General features: G+C 44.1%; 1 protein-coding gene across 1 annotated transcript in view; it reads left to right on the top strand.

The window, feature by feature from the left end:
* The window catches only part of RUFY4 (RUN and FYVE domain containing 4), a 435,544-nt gene that overhangs the window by 354,305 nt on the left and 64,789 nt on the right, over positions 1–16,450 (top strand). The window contains exons 8-9 of the mRNA XM_078679261.1: positions 3,657–5,972; positions 7,249–7,337. Of these exons, the coding sequence (XP_078535387.1) occupies positions 3,657–5,972; positions 7,249–7,337 (2,405 nt within the window). The remainder of the gene's footprint in view (positions 1–3,656; positions 5,973–7,248; positions 7,338–16,450) is intronic.

The following is a 16,450-nucleotide window of genomic DNA, read 5'->3' as shown; positions in this document are numbered from 1 at the left end:
AGACTCCTTGGCTTAATACCACGCTCCACCACTTCTGAAACGCAGGGCTGCACCATATTTACAACAATATGGTGCCGCCATGCGTTTCCACCTGCGCTGGTGCTAAATTGAGCAGCCTGGCGCCAATGCAGGCAACCTTGCCACACAGTTTCTGTGCGAAGGGGAAGATTGTTTATATGTAGGAAGATCGCCTTCCTGCACATGAACAATCTTTAAATGGCGTTTTGTCATTTCTATGTGTGCTGTCAAATGCACCACACATAGAAGTTACAAAATGTAATTTAAAAAAAAGATTATTTATGTGCAGGCAAGAGTCACCTTCCTGCACATAAATAATGAATGGCCTTTTTCTGGTTCTATGTGCGCTGCGCAAAGCAGCACACATAGAACAAAGCTTTTCTCCTTGTTAAACCTGTTTAAGACCAGATTTTCTCTGGTCTTTATTGTGGCGCCTTCAATAATCTCAAGTGCTTCTCCTCTACAAAAGGTGACTACAGGCGCTGCCCTACCCCAAAGTGAAAGGTCAGGAATGCACCGTATTTAAGTAATACGATGCATTCCTGTCGTCTTTCCCTGGCTGGCGCCCTTTCGGCAGTCTAGCGCCATCATTGGCATCCTTGAACCATGCTGTAATTGTTTCTCCATTGCAGGCTGGATTGTTTTTGTGTTGGAATGTTCCCCTCCCGGCACAGAAACAATCCTAAGGCACATTTTCCTCTCTATGGGGCCCATTAGGATCACGGGCACCTATGGTACCCCCAGCAGTTCCATGCACAACATGGCATGTACCTCGCGGTGCCTGTCATGTTGTGCATGGAAGTGCATAGCATGCCTTCCTGGCATTATGGCGGGCGGTGCTGAGTGCACCGCCCGCCACAATGCCAGGAATGCAGGATGCACCCGCCACTGTGGCAGGCGCATCCTAATTTCCCCCACGGGACCCCCGCCCTTATGGTGGGCGGTCCCTTTTACCGAGAGGATGGCGGGTGGACAATGTCCACCCGCCATCCTAATAATGTCCTATGTGTGCTATAAGGAGAAAAATCGAGGAGTAATAAAGATATTTCCCCTCATTGCACTATTGGCACTTCCCCAGGTTTACATGATCTTGTAAAATCTGGGACAGCATTAAAATCAATGCGTGTTCCGTGGGAAAACCCAGTGCAGCACTCATGGAACGCCTCCTGAGAGCAGAGTAAGGCAACGCAGCGATTTGTGCTGCCTTCCTTAGTCCATATGAATGAGGCCATTCAAAACCATGCACAGTGGCTGTGCGTGGCCTCATAGATATGATTTAGAAATCTGCGCCACCATTGCGTCACAAAAAGTGATGCCCCGGCGATGTGGCAGGCTCGTAAATAAGCCAGAAGTGTGGATCTAAGTCGCTGACTCAGCACCTTCTTTTCTTAAACTGCACATGCTTTGCAACTTTTCTGCTGCAGCTCAGTGTCAGTTGCCAGCAGTTATGGGGCTTTTTCAAGTGAGGAAAACAAAAATTATTGTTGTAGTGCATTAATGAATCTCAGCCACTTGTAATTACTTAGCAGAGCATGCCCGCCATTGTTTGTGGCCTGCCATCTGACTACAAATAGGAAGCAGCCGTATGCAAATCAGCATTGCTCCCTCTCCGGTAAAAAAAGTCCAGCCCGAACTGCTAGGTCGGGTCCCTTTTTGACTGGAGCAGAAGCAACCCCAGGCCGTTTTCAGCCCATTTGGGCCTCTACTGGAGTGTGCAGCTTGCTTCCAGTGGCACAGTGAGCATGGTACCAACCTGTAGGCAGATCCATCATACTTATAGCATTGCACTGAGGAATATAAAAAAGTGCCCGTACGTGGGTCCCGTCGTCCCCGTGCAGTAGGACTCAACTGCACCCTATTGAGGACACCGAAAAAGGCTGACACTGATCTTGAGTTGCTTGTGTTCTCTTCTAGAGGTAGTTTCCTTACAGCTTTTTAGGTGGACTGTTGCCATGAGGAGCAAGCACAGTCTGATTTGCATAACTCTGGCTGCTCTTGTGGGGCATGATGGGTGAAAAACTATAGGCTAAAATAAGGCCTGAGAGAATGCCAGTGGGTGAGAAAAAATCATGCATTCCCTCTGTCAGTCTGTCAGTCAGTCAGTCAGTCACAATACTTTATTTCGATAAATTAATATCATAAAAAGACAATAGTACTATACACAACATGCGTAAAATATATACATTATACAAGATAAAAACAGAATAAAATACATTTATATTATGCAAAAAGTACCGAGTTGTGGCCATTTAAAAAATTCCATTAAAAATCTTCTAATAAGATCATGATTTAAGACTAAAATACAAAAACATCAATCAATTTAATTTCCCTTGCGGCCAATTTTCACTATGTGAACATCATACTGAGTTACATCCAGATTCATCTACATTCAAACCCTCATTTATTTTCCTATTTCTTAACCTAACAGCACCCACCAGAAAGCTGGCAGCATGGAAGACAATCCTTGGGGTCTCTAGTAATTGCAGGTGCAGGAGGGCAGGCTTAACCTGCAAAAACCCTGCCTCCTTTAGAACTGGGACCAGGTATTTCATCCTTAATTCCATGTAGTGACCACAGAACATCAAGAAGTGCATGGTGTTCTGGACGGAAAAATTGTCACATGAACATTCCCTCTGTCATTGTGTTGTACGTTTTAGGTTAAACCACACTCCATGTAATTTCTCCCCAGTCAGAAGCCTGAGAGTGGGACTCTTGTTATCAGGGAATAGCACAGAAGAACAGATGTTTTTATGACCCAATATGCTATCAGGGGCGTTATGCAGGCCCTTGCTTCCCTTGTGGGTGAGGAGGAGGTCACCTTTAATGGGGCGACACTTGGCCAATGAATATCTGTGATATATGGCAACTCAGGGGCCCTACATCTCATTCTCCAGCGGCACCCTATCATTATGCGTTCTACCACTATATCTTGTCTCTGTTGGGCAGGCAATCCTGCTGCTGGAATGTTCAGGGTGAGCAAGGTAATTATAAATTGTGTCCACTCCTACTGCCAACCCTGAAAGATATTTCCAATGCAATGCAAATTACTAAAAGGTTCTTTACTTTTGGTAAAGTTCACAGATCCTTCTCTATGGTAAGTCTTAAGGGTAAATCCAGTGGAATCCTGCTTATGCACAAGAGGACCTAGGCATGTGCTAGTCAAGCATTTGAGTGTGAACTGTTATGTTACCACCATTATCAAAAATATTTCTATGCACATTTTATGCTTTTGCAGTCTACACATTTCGGGTACAATGCTCCTCAAATTTTTTGTGTATTTACCCAACATACACTGTTTGAAGGTGCAAGTGCTGTTTATGACTGAAACATTATTCTTTGTTATTCAATCCCTATGTCTCCATTTATATGTAATACTTATTCTGAATGTGTTAACTTCCTCTAACTGACGCCAACCACATATATTTAAAATTATTTTATTTGTGTGGAAGTATAGATTTTGGTAGTCTATAATTCAGTTAGGTCTGTTTAATTTTATTTCATTCTTGACATTTTAAAAAGAAAAGAATCTGCTTCAGCAAAGTTTGTCTTAAAGATTCCAGAGTGAACTAAGGTAGTAAAGCATGTTTTGTCTCCAACTTAAATTGTTTTTCATTCTCTGACCCTCTTATCATATTTAGACTGAAGATGCAGAAAAAGGGATTGAGAATGGCCAAGAAACTCAAAGAACACAGCCGCAGAAAGTGTCAACCTCTGTGTTTAATGGTGATAGGACATTGGACTATTTAAGTTCCTCTGATGGAGTATCTGAGTCTACGAAAAAAGAACACAGAGAAAATGCAGAAGAACCGTCCTCTGAGCTCTCTGCCGCATCACATGTAACGCATCAGAAAATACGTCTGGCATCCAGCGGAAATTTCCAATATGCTAGTAGCCTGCTGGATGATTTAATAGCCAGTGGACAACGTGAAGTTGACCTACAGAGGTTTAACTCAGAGCTGCAAGGCCAAATTGAGGAGATGGAGAAGGAACACAAAGGTCATGTGACAGCACTGCAGGAGATGGTCGATGCACAGAAGGCGAAGGAAGACGAGAGGCAAAGGCTATTGGAGGAGCTCGAAAGAGACAAGAAGAAACATCAAGAGCAATTGGAGGAGCAAGCAAGGCATGTGCAAGAGCTCCAAGACAACAAAAGCTTTCTGAGTGAAACCCTTGAGGAGCTTGATGTTCTGGTCAACGACCTGAGGCAAAAGCTGTCTGCGAAGGAGAGCGAGGGCAAGCAGCGAACGGAAGCTGAGGCTCAACTGAAAGCTGCCTTCGCAGAGGCCCATGAGGAGGAGCTTGCGAACCTAGCCAAGAGGCACAAAGAAATGAAGGAGCAGCTAGAGAAGTCCAAGCAGGAGATCACGGATGAGCTCAACCAGGTCAAGGCAGCCTTGGAGTCTAAGGAGCATGAGATGAATGAAATCATCAGTGAACATCATCAGTCCACAAGGGAGATGGTGGCTCTAGCAAAGTCACTAGAACATCTGGCTGAAAAGTGCAAGGTCCTGGAGGCTGAGAAGAGGAAGAACGTGTTAGACAGCGAGACGCAAGAGTTCAGATACCAGCAGCTGCAGTCACAATGCATTGGCGCCCAAGAGAAGCTCAGCAAAAGCCAGCAAAAGGTGGAGGAACAGGAAGAGCTACTGACGTCTCTTCAGACCAAGTTAACCCAGTCACCAGATTCTGAGAAGCAGATGACAAATATTGACGGGGAGGATGACAAGGAGTCAAACCTTGCAGAAGAACAGAGATGCTTTGAAGAAGAGCTCCGGAATTGTCCAACTCAACGGGAGAAGTTAGAAAAGAAACTGGAGCTCTGTTCGATGGAGAAGGCAGAACTTGAGGAAGAGATAAAATCCCTCTCAGAGACCTTATTATGCCATAAGCAAGACCTGTGCTCAGCTAGACTTGATATTAAAGATCTGAGTACACAACTTATTTCTTATCAAGACGAGATTGCTTCCCTAAAAAATAATTTGGATAGTAAGGAAAACGCATTAAGATGTAAGGAGAAGGACATCACCCTTTTACAAAGTTCACTGGAAGACACAACAACCCACCTTAAGCAGGTCCTGTCAGAGAAATCAGCTACAGACACTCAACTGGTGAAACTTAAACAAGAACTTGCAGTACTGGTTGAAGAGAAGGCCAAGATGCAAGGTCAAGCAGCGGAAAGTGTTATTAAACGGGAGGAAGCACTGAATGAACTGAAGAGCAGGTTTGCTTCTTTGGAGGAACAGATGCTCAAGAAAGAAGATGAGGCAGCAAAGGCAGAAGGATTACTCAAGACTACACTGCAAAGTATCTCAGAGGAAAAGGATGTACTTGATCAACAGCTCCAGTCCACCAGAGCTCTCCTTGAAGAACAGACCACAACAGCAACACAGCTGAAGATGAAAGTTGAAGAGTTACAATCCAGTGCAAACGATGAGAAAGAAAAGCTTGGGGAAAAATTGACAAACCTACAGGCAGAGTTAGATGCATTGGAACAACAAAGAAAAGAGGCAAAGGAAAGGAAATTGGCTCAGAATGAAGAAGTGGTGCAACACAAGTACCAAATTAAGAAGTTGGAATTGGAGAAATTGCAAGTCACAGACCTCCTTAAAAAATCCAGGGATGCGCTGGAGCATGTCAGTCAGCAGATGTCTTCTGCGGTGTCTGAAAATGCTGTCTTAAAGGAGAAGTATAAAGCAATGGCCTCAGAACTGGATCAGCAGAGAGAAAGAGGCCAGAACATTGATAAGTTTCCTGAGCTTACCAGATTGCAGAAAGAAAATGTAACACTAAGAGAAAAGCTTCTAGCAATGAAAGGGCTAGAAAAAGTGAATAAAGCACTACATGAAAGGTTAAAAGTGATGGGAAGTCAAACGCCATACGTTGCTGGATCCCTAAACACGGAGGAGGGTGATCTGATGCTGGTAACAAAGAATGGACCAAGACATACAGAAAAGGTAAGATTCCATAGTAATATGTACACTTACAGATTTCTGTTGCCCATTGTTGTGGAAAAATATACTTCCCTGAAGATAATGTAAAGGACAGTGTGGACACCAGTGTGGTTCCAGAAAGAATCAAAGAGCTTGGTCTGGAATTGAAGCTTCAAAAGATACATCCTGAGTCTTACAAACAAAATCACACTCGACAGGCCAGTGGCATTTGTGTGACATGTGTGATTCTAACCCATGCTTGGTGACAACTTTGTATCAGAAGAACAAATTAGAGTATTTAATTTTCTCACGTATGCTTGACAATTCACAGAAACAGTTCTTGCAGTGGTCGGTATTTTTCCGCATGGCACTTTCAAATGGGCATGGAACAAAGTATTCTCCAGTCAATTCACATATTGCTCTGATTAATCCTTGAGATTTGCCATTGATTTCCAGAATAATTGATCCTGGAAGATGTAGTTTAATGAGTTTGTATTTGCTTTAGATATCTGTGTGAAATGTAGAGAGCTGGAACATTTTTAATATAGCCTTATAGCCCGCCGTAGAGGGCTATACCGGCTATTAAAGGCCCTCTTCGGCTCGGGCCTTTAACAAGGGAGAGGGACTTTAATAGCCGGTATAGCCCAACTACGAAGCGCTATAAGGCTATTAGAACATTCTGCTACTAGAGGACAGAATGTTGTAACAAAAAAAACAAAGCCTTATGGGAGTGTGAGGGGATTGGAATCCCCTCAGGGTCCCTGAAGCCTTTGTTCACAGCCAAAGCTGTGATCAAAGAAACATTGGAATGTTGGAGCTCCAGGCTTCTACCAGCCATTGTAAGCCCGGAGCACTCCATTGATTTCAATGGAGCTCCCAATATTCCAATGTTCTAATTCCTTATATACCATTAATTAAATGCTGAAATTGTATAGATCTCACATCCTACAGTTATTCTTTTACAACAGCTACACTGTGCTTCAGGTTACAGACATAATAGCCCAATGAATATCAATAATCTGCTTTTAGACAACAAACTTGTGTCTCTGATTACAGCTTTTATAGAGTGAGCTTTATAGAGCGAGTAGAGGATTCATACAGTCCACACCTGTCCACACCGGTCAACACTTGTGTACACCTGTCTAAAACATTGCACAGGCGAAGTGCTGGAAAATCTACGAATGTCAAAGATCAGACTCAAAACACGTCATTGAGAAATAATGAAATTAAGCAGCCAGATGTTTCTTTCTGACAGAGAACTTAAATGTTTCCTTTTCTTTCATCATGTCCAAATCTGAAGGAACATCTAGAAAACGCGAACAGAGACTGTGACCAAAGACTGAGTGCCAAAGAAAATGAAGTGAAAAACCTGGAAGAACAAGTTTTGAGGTAATACACAAGCAACATTAAATTGTAAAATTTCAATGTCTATATCTTGCTTATTAAGCCAAATACAATATGTTCCAAATATAATGGATCTCAGGCTCACAATTTGGTCAAGTGGAGCTACAAAGATTAGAACCCAGGCATCTTAGGGTCACAGTTGAAGTGCGGGCACATGGTTAAAAGTTGACTGTACAATGATAATGAAAGATGTATTACCTTAGTGTTAATTATGCCATGTTAGGTGGATTAACAGGAAGTGGGTGGGACTGACGGGAATACCAGACCAATGCTGAAATGTGTGAAAGCGGTGATGACATATGCCCTGATTTGGAGCTACTAGAGGTGTGGGAAATGATCTTAGTAAAGCAATCTGGCACTCACTTATTTGCTATAAACTTCCCTCTGGTGTCCCCTGCGAGGCTTTGACTGGCCTGAGTTCACCATTGAACACATTCATTTATATAAAGGTGCAGATTTGAATTTACATTTAGACAATCTATCAAATAGTAATTAGTCAATTTTCAATTTCAAAACTTTATTCGGTTATTAAAACAGAATAACAACAAAAGTACAATTAAAAAATCACGATTAAAAAGATTCTTACAATACAATCAATTACAGTACACCCAAAATAATTCCACATAATTCAGATTACAATTGATTTTCGTGATTTAAAAACATTTTTAAGGAATGAGGAAATAAATACGACACTTAAAATACTATCGAGCTTCTGTACAGCTAAAAAAGCAGGGCAACATTGATTAATTCCCATGGTCTTCAGAAGTGGAACAACCCACAATCGTCTGGGTACAATGTCAAATTTACAGAAAAATAATATATGTATATCTGATTGTACTGACAATTCATCACAGGGACATTTTATCAAAACTTTTTGACCAATCATTCATAAACTGGAAAGCTGAGTAACCGAAACAACAAGTTCAATCTAAAACGAATTAATAAAAACCTTTCATGGTCACTCATTGGTAGATTCAAATAAGGTTTACATTCCTAGAGGACACAATGTGTTTGTGGGCTACAATTTGTTTGTGAGCTACTACCGTTATTTTCTTCATTTCGGTCATAATTCTATTTTCATGCAGGTAAGTCATACATTTTTCTTTTAAAAACTTTCTGGAAATGTTACATAGAGAAGATGGTTCTGTGAAATAATGCCCCATACCCAGTGCCGTGAGGAATTTCCTCACATAACACAGCCATCTTATTTTGCCACACTTCTCTAGCCCAACCGCGTTAATAATAATCAAGCGGTTCAGTCCACATTCGTCAACTGTCCATATTCTGTGCCATAGTAGAATTGGGGCAGTTTTTATGGTATCTTCCAGATAGGGCTCCCTAAGTTCCACATGGCAGACATATGTTGAAACGCTCTGTGGAACGGCTAGAAGATATTTCATAAAAAGATATTCAATCACCTGCAAAGAGCTCACATTAGCACGTCCCCACAGGCCTGCGCCATATGTTACTATCGCTACACAAGTAGCTTTATATATGGTTAACATTTCCTTGGTTGGTCTCCTCCCTATTTTACGGCTAAAGTTCTTTAGAGCCATAATTGATTTGCAGTACAATAGTCTCCTGGTATTAATAGTGGTGTTCCATAGGCCCTTGCAATCAATTAAAACTCCTAAATAACAAAATGTTGGGGTAACATCAACTGGGATAGTACCAATATAAAGTGACTTTCTCCTTTTTTTTGCACCCGATCCACAGTCCATGGTGAAGGTCTTAGAACAATTAATTCTCAGATTTAACCTTGTCATGAAGTCAGAAAATGAGGTGTTCTGGCCATCAGGACAGCATCATCGGCATACAGCAGGGTTGGTATTGCCCTTTCCCCCACCATTGGCAAATCTCTACACTCAGTCAATAGTGTGTTCTCCACATCATTGATATAGAGTGTGAAAAGAAACAGAGCCAGGACGCAGCCTTGGCGTACACCCCTTTTAATTCCAAAAGATTCTGTACATTCTCTGTTTTTCCCAAATCTAACTTTCGCGGATGCTCCAGCATAAAATTCCCAAAGGAGGTTTATGATAGAAGGGTCTACCCCCCAGTTACCCATAACCAGCCAGAGTTTACTGTGCGAAACACAGTCAAATGCAGAGGTGAGATCTACAAACGTTAAGAATATTCGATCCTAGGATGAGTACAGGACCCTGACACGTGACAGAGCAAAAACGCAACACGCTAACACGCAGAGTAGAATATATGAACATGGCGACAAGGCCGGGAAGTTGATAGCTTGGTTGGAAAAGGGCGATTGGGGTTCTCGGCTGATACCGGAACTGCGTATTGGGGGCATGGTGTCATCGGATCCTCAGGCGATCGTGGATGACTTTGCCCGGTATTTTGAGGAGGTCTATACTTCAGCGGGGGGCTTCACGGAGGAGGAGAATGCCGACGCGATTCGGGACATTCCGATGCCGGTTCTATCCATTGAGCATAGGGAGTTCTTAGATTCCGCCCTCACTAATGATGAGGTGGCGATGGCCCATAGGGGGGTCCGTTCTGGTAGGGCTTCTGGCCCGAACGGTCTTCCCATTGAATTGTTTAAATTACACTCCGACCGCTTCGCCCCGTACTTAAAAGACATGTATCTGGAGAGCAGAGACCGTGACGAGCTACCTTATGATCAACGCCTCGCGAATATTGTGGTCATTTATAAGGAGGGTAAGCCACTTCTGGATTGCTCGTCATATCCCCCGATCTCCCTATTGAACGTGGGCCTAAGGTGTTGGCTAAATTGCTTGCAGCCCGCCTGGTGAAGGTCATCACAACTCTGGTGCATCCGGAACAGTCCGCTTTTATGGCGCTTCGGAACACCGCCCTTAATCTCCGTCGGCTTCATGGGGTCGTGGCGGGCGCGTCCCAAAACCATGAGCCGGCGGTGTTGTTGTCCCTGAATGCCACTATGGCTTTTGACCGAGTGGAATGGCCATATCTTTTTGCGGTCCTGGAGAAGATGGGGTTTGGCCCCGAGTTTATCGGTTGGGTTCGCCTTCTCTACTTGGCCCCACTGTCTCGTGTAGTCGTTAACCATAAATCTAGCGACTTTACACTTGGGAGGGGCACTCGACAGGGTTGCCCTCTTTCACCACTTTTGTTCGCCCTGGCCCTCGAGCTACTTGCGGCCTGGGTACGGTGGGATCGTTCGATCAGGGGATTGCGTTGGACTTCGGAATGGGAGGATAAGATCTCGTTGTACGCAGATGACATTCTGTTGTATTTGACCTCCCCACGCAGTTCCCTGATGGTCTTTATGGATATCCTTGCAATTTTCGGGAGGTACTCGCTATTAATTGGGCGAAGTCGGTCCTCTTTGTGTTGAGTGGTGAGCCTCCTAGGGTGCCAGCGAATTGCCTGGTGAAGCTGGAATTGGTTAGTTTTCGGTATTTGGGTATCCAGATATCGAGGGACCCCAAGGTCCGCTTCAGATTGAATTTGTTGCCCCCGTTGGCCAGGCTACGTGGTGACGTTGCTAGGTGGAAAACACTCCCGCTCTCCTTGCTGTGCCGTGCGATCCTCTTTAAGATGATGGCCCTCCCGCGTTTCTTATATGCCTTGCAGAATTCCTGTGACCCGGTTACCCCCTCGTATTTTAGTGAGATAGATTTGCTGCAGTGAGGCCTTTTGTGGGAGGGGAGGCCCCGTATTGCATTGTCGAAATTGATGTTACCTTGGTATCGGTCTGCCTGACATCAGGAAATACTATTGGGCGTCCCAGTTGGCACCTATTAATCAAGCAATCTATGGCTTGCCGATGGATCTGGGTTTTGCTATGGACCGTGGCCAAGTGCCCGGGGGAGAGTTTACTAGGGTGTTATAAGCGAAATGTGGTTGTTTCCCCTTGGTGGGTCCTCCATCGACGGCGACAAAGATGTGGCACGAGGCTACAAGGGCCCTTAACTGACCAGGGCGTGTAACAATGGCTACTCCCTTGTGGAGCTCGGAGAAACTGGGGACGCTGTGGAAAACGAAAGGGTTTGACCAGTGGGATCTGATTGGAATTGGGCAGGTGCGTGATGTGTGGGGTAAAGATGGGATGTTGACGTTTGAGGAACTGCAGGCCAAGTACCAGCTGCATGATACTGAACGGTTTCGGTACCTTCAGATTCGTCATGCTTTACGTGCAGTAGTCCCCCATGGTGAGAAACCTCCGGTGGCCTCTCCGCTTGAGGATCGATTGCTGGACGGTCACATGCCAACCAGAGCCATATCATTGACATACAATAAACTGATTAACGCAACATGGAAACGATATATCGTAGTTTGGGTGAATCTGAACATAGCCTTATAGTCAGAACCAAGGCATCTCCTGTACCCCTCACCCCGATTAACATTCTTTCATGGAACATAGCAGGGCTTAGGAGAAACCTTGTCAACCCGGAATGGAGCAACTTTATTGATTCCTTTCAGATTTGTTTGTTTCAGGAAACTTGGTCCTTGTCCCCGCATTACAAAAATGGGTATTCCACCTATTTTGTTCCAGCAGTTTCCTCAGGGAAAGGACGCCCCTCTGGTGGTCTGCTCATCTGGGTGAAGGTTGATCTAAATTGTACTGCTACTACACATAAAGTTGATTCCAATGACTTTTTGCATATTTCCCTGAAAAATCTATATAGGGTTAGTGTTCATCTTTTTTGTGTTTATGCAAGAGGGGTCCAGGGTGCTTTAACCTCGCCGATAATTGAGCTACTGGATACTAAGCTTTTAGAATTACCACCTAGGTCCCATATCCTGGTGGGGGGGTGATTTTAACTGTACATTTGAACCCTTGGATGATGAGGATGTACTGGGTTTGAGTTCTGAGGATTGGAGACAGACAATTCCCCCCTTAGTTCTGGCCCCTATTAAGAAATGGTCTGCCAGAGCAATCCAGTTGAATGCCCTCACCCTGGAGCACAACCTATGGGCTCTAAATGGTCGGACTATTTCCGATCGTGATGGGGCAATGACCTACAATAGGCTAGGCTGCCCATCACGAATCGACTACATTCTTTTAGATGTACAATCTTGGGCTAGCGTAGTAGATATGGAGGTTAGACAGACCTCAGATAGTGATCACAACCCATTATGTATGAAAATCAATTGGAGTAATGGATTTTGTAAGAGTGGGGGGCCAGAGTTGATCACTAAGGAGGTCTTCCCCTCCAACTGTAACCGGAAACTAAGATGGGATGTGGTAAAATGTGAAGAGGGGAAAATTAATAGTATTAGGGAGTTAGTTACAGCAGAAACCCTTAGCCTCACAGCGGTGGAATTAACAGGTCCCCACTCTTCAGGGCCTAATTTGTTAGCCCAGTACAAAAACCTAACTGCTAAAATAGGAAAGTATTTTCTTAAAAACTCCCAGGGGCCCACTCGAGTGGATCCTAGACCTTCAAAGGCTAATCCATGGTATACATTGAACTGTAGAGCAAAGAAGAAGGCTATTACACTGACCATTAAATCGAAAGACCCTATAGCAGTGAGATCAGCTAGAAAGGAGCACTGTAGCACTATAATCTTAGCCAAGAAAAATTGAGAGGAGGAGCATTGGCAACAGCTTAAGGTCGCTGTCTGTGGAAAGAACGCAACCGTTTTTTGGAAATTAATTAATGTCTTAGAGCGTAGGGGAGTTGACCCAATTTTAAACCACATTAATGAACAGCAATGGTATGCCCATTTTTTAAAATTGTATTGTGAGGATGGTGCCCAAGTCTCTTTAATACCACCACCCTTGGGTAACCAGAGCAACCCTAGTTTGGATTTGGATAGCAAGGTGGATTTATTCACCCCGCGAGAAGTTAGAGATGCCATTTTAAAAATCCTTCCAGGTAAGGCAGCTGGTCCAGACGGTCTGCCTGGGGACCTATTATTACTTGACTCCAAAATTTGGGCTTTTTATGTAGCATGCTTAATGAACCTAATCCAGCTAGGTCACCCCGTCCCGGAATCATGGAGAGGGGCGGAGGTGATCACGATATACAAAAAAGGTGATAGAGAGGACCCTGCCAACTACAGACCAATTAGTTTAATTGATACCATCCAAAAGGTAGTTGGCAGGGTCATTATAAATTGAGTGGAGACCTGGCTTGCGGACGAGGGTATTCTAACCCACTTCCAGGCCGGGTTCAGGCAGAAAGTAGGGGAAGTGGATCAGGTCTTCCGGTTTGGTGCGGTCTACTGGAAGTCAGTATTAATTACCAAAGGCAGCCTCTACTTGGCTTTCATTGACCTGAAAACTGCGTTGGATGTCATTCCACGCGCCAAACTATGGGAGGTTCTACTGGCCTTGGGGTTTCCTAGCTATTTGCTACAATTTGTTATTAAGCTACATGAGAATAACTACGCAAGGATATGGTGGGGGAGTCAGGGCCAATTGACAGGGAGGGTACCAGGGATGTGTGATGGCCCCGACACTATTCTCCCTTTTTACAAATGGGGTGGTGGACCATTTGAGGGAGGATCCAGCGGATGCCCCTGTCCTTGCCGGGGAGAAAACCCCCACACTCCTCTTTGCGGACGATACCATTCCTGATGTCCAAGACCCCTAAGGGTCTTCAAAAACTACTTGACCGTTTTTCCCTCTTCTGTAAAGATCGTGGGTTAACAGTAAACACATCTAAAACAAAGTTAATGGTTTTATCAACGTATAGAAAGGTTAGGAAGGCTCATCGTACACTATATGGGTCCCCCTTAGAAGTAGTGAGTGAATTTGACTATCTTGGGGTAAGATTGTCCAACAATATGAGCTGGGATTCCCATATATCAAAGATGGTATTGAATCTCAAAAGGGTCTCTGGAGCTATATTAAGGAACCAGTGCCTTTCCATTAGCAGACCGGTGGCCCCTGCGTTGGCAGTCTACGAGGGAAAGGCGTTAGCCTCGGCAGTCTACGGCTCCGAACTATGGGGTGCCGAGAACACCAAGGCCCTGGCTACTCCGGAGAATAAGTTCGTTAGGGACTTAGTCTCACTCCCAGTCTCAACCCCCTTGTTACCACTATTTTTTGATATGGGTAAAAAATCAATTACAGATAAAGTCCAACTAAGGCCGCTGTTATACTGGGTACACCTTAGGACACAAGAACTAGCATAATATGCTCGAGTGTTGGACGAGTTAATTTCCCTAAATGTCGCAAATAAAATAAAGTGGCTAAACAAGCTCAAAACGCTGGTATTATCTATAGGTTTGGGAGAGTCTTGGGTCTCACAATGCCCCCCGGTCAAACAAGTTGTTAAAAAACTTTATTGGGATTGGGTTGAGGCTAAGGTTAATTCTAACTCAAATCAGGGAACCCTGACGTCCAACTTTTTGGATTATAAATCCTTAAGGAAGCTAGAACCGTTTCTGGATTTTATCCAATTACCTAGAGATAGAACCTTGTTTTTGAAACTACGATATGGTATCCTGCCCCTTAAAAAATTCTTGGTGGGGTGGAAGAGCAAGGGAGGGCATGACTTAAAATGTCCCGCCTGCCCATGTCCAGAGGAAACTCTTGGCCACTTTCTGTTTGCATGTACAGCTTATAAGCATGTTAGAGCTAAATGGTTGAAACCAGTATGTAGGGAATTGGGAGTGAAGGATCATAGATCAGCCCTGCGTGTTATTTCAACTAATACTGTCTCCATGTTTATCATCTGTGGGGTTGCCAAATATCTAGCGGGCGCTTGGTTAATCCACTCAAGGTTGTTGGGCAATGTATAATTCTCATTTTTACAAAGAATTTACTGTTTTTAACTTTGTTTTACCCTTGCTGTTCTGGATGGAATTGTAGTATTATCGGATGGATTGTTTTATGTATTTTTTAAATGTTTATACTTTTATGATATATATCTATCGAATAAAGTATATGAGATTAACCATACTGAGGATCCCCTTGTGAAGCTTAGGGACCAGTGGGTCGCAGATGGCTTTGTTTTGGATGAGGAGGACTGGAGGGAGGCGGTGTCATCCCCTAGAGTAGTGGCGGTCCCAATGCGACTTCGATTGGTCCAACTCAGGATTCTGCACCGCTCCTTTACTACGGGTCCTGGATTGTTGAAGATGGGGTTGGCGAATTGACGAAGAAGGTGTGGAGGGCCGGGAACGTTCCTACATATTCTGTGGGAGTGTGAGAAGGTCCGTGATTTTTGGGCGAGGATACATCTGAAGATGAGTGAAGTGTGGGGTGGGCGGATCGAGTTGGAAGCGCGTCGCTGTCTGTTGAATGTCTGGGAGCCCTCCGACCTTTCTAGCCATGGCAAGATCTGGGTCACTCTTGATTGCGCAATTTCCAAGCGCAATATTGCTCAACTCTGGGGTGCGGTTCAGGCACCTCGGGTTGGGAAATGGATGGCAGACCTTGACTGGTGTATGTTCCGGGAGAGGTCTGTGTATGTATCTAGGGGGTGGCGTCGCAAGTGGAGTAAGATCTGGGGTCTCTGGAATGCTTATCGTGGGGACATTTGTACACCACCTGAGATAGACCCTGACAGCGTGGATTTGGAAGACACTTGAACCTATTCTTTATATTTTGCTTTATTTGTCTACCTCTGGAAGTCTATGTTCTCTATATGCATATGTGAAAACACTCAATGCGCTCTGGTCAATTTTGAGTTATGTTATGTCCTTGTTTAATAAAAAGATGTTATAAAAAAAAAAAGAATATTCGACCCTCCTTGGCTTTGGTATATTTTTCAGTTAAAATGTGCGAGTTCAAACATTGTTCAATTGTTCCAAGCCTTTTCCTGAAGCCGTACTGTAAATCGCTTATTATTTTATTCTCATCTGCCCATGTTAAAGTCTGTTTAAAATTACTCTTCCTAGAATCTTGACAGTGGAGTCCAGTAGTGATATTGGACGATAACACTGGCAACTGTCTCGATCGCCCTTTTTAAATATAGGTACTATCAAAGACTGGCACCACGAAGGGAGTAGGCCCTTATGTAAAGTGGCATTAAAGAGGCGCGCAAGAATCGGGGCCCATAGTTCCCTGTTGTTTTTTTACAAATCGACCGGGATCCCGTCGGGGCCCGGTGCTTTCCCTCCCAGGGATGCGTCAATGCATTCATGTACCTCTGCTACAGTAATTTCAGGGGCTAAAACGCTACAAGGGTGGGTACAAACTC

This window comes from Lissotriton helveticus, chromosome 3_1 (assembly GCF_964261635.1).
Source record: "Lissotriton helveticus chromosome 3_1, aLisHel1.1, whole genome shotgun sequence".
Taxonomy (NCBI): domain Eukaryota; kingdom Metazoa; phylum Chordata; class Amphibia; order Caudata; family Salamandridae; genus Lissotriton; species Lissotriton helveticus.
Note: the sequence above shows the minus strand (reverse complement) of the source record. Positions and strands in the feature narration are given on the sequence as shown.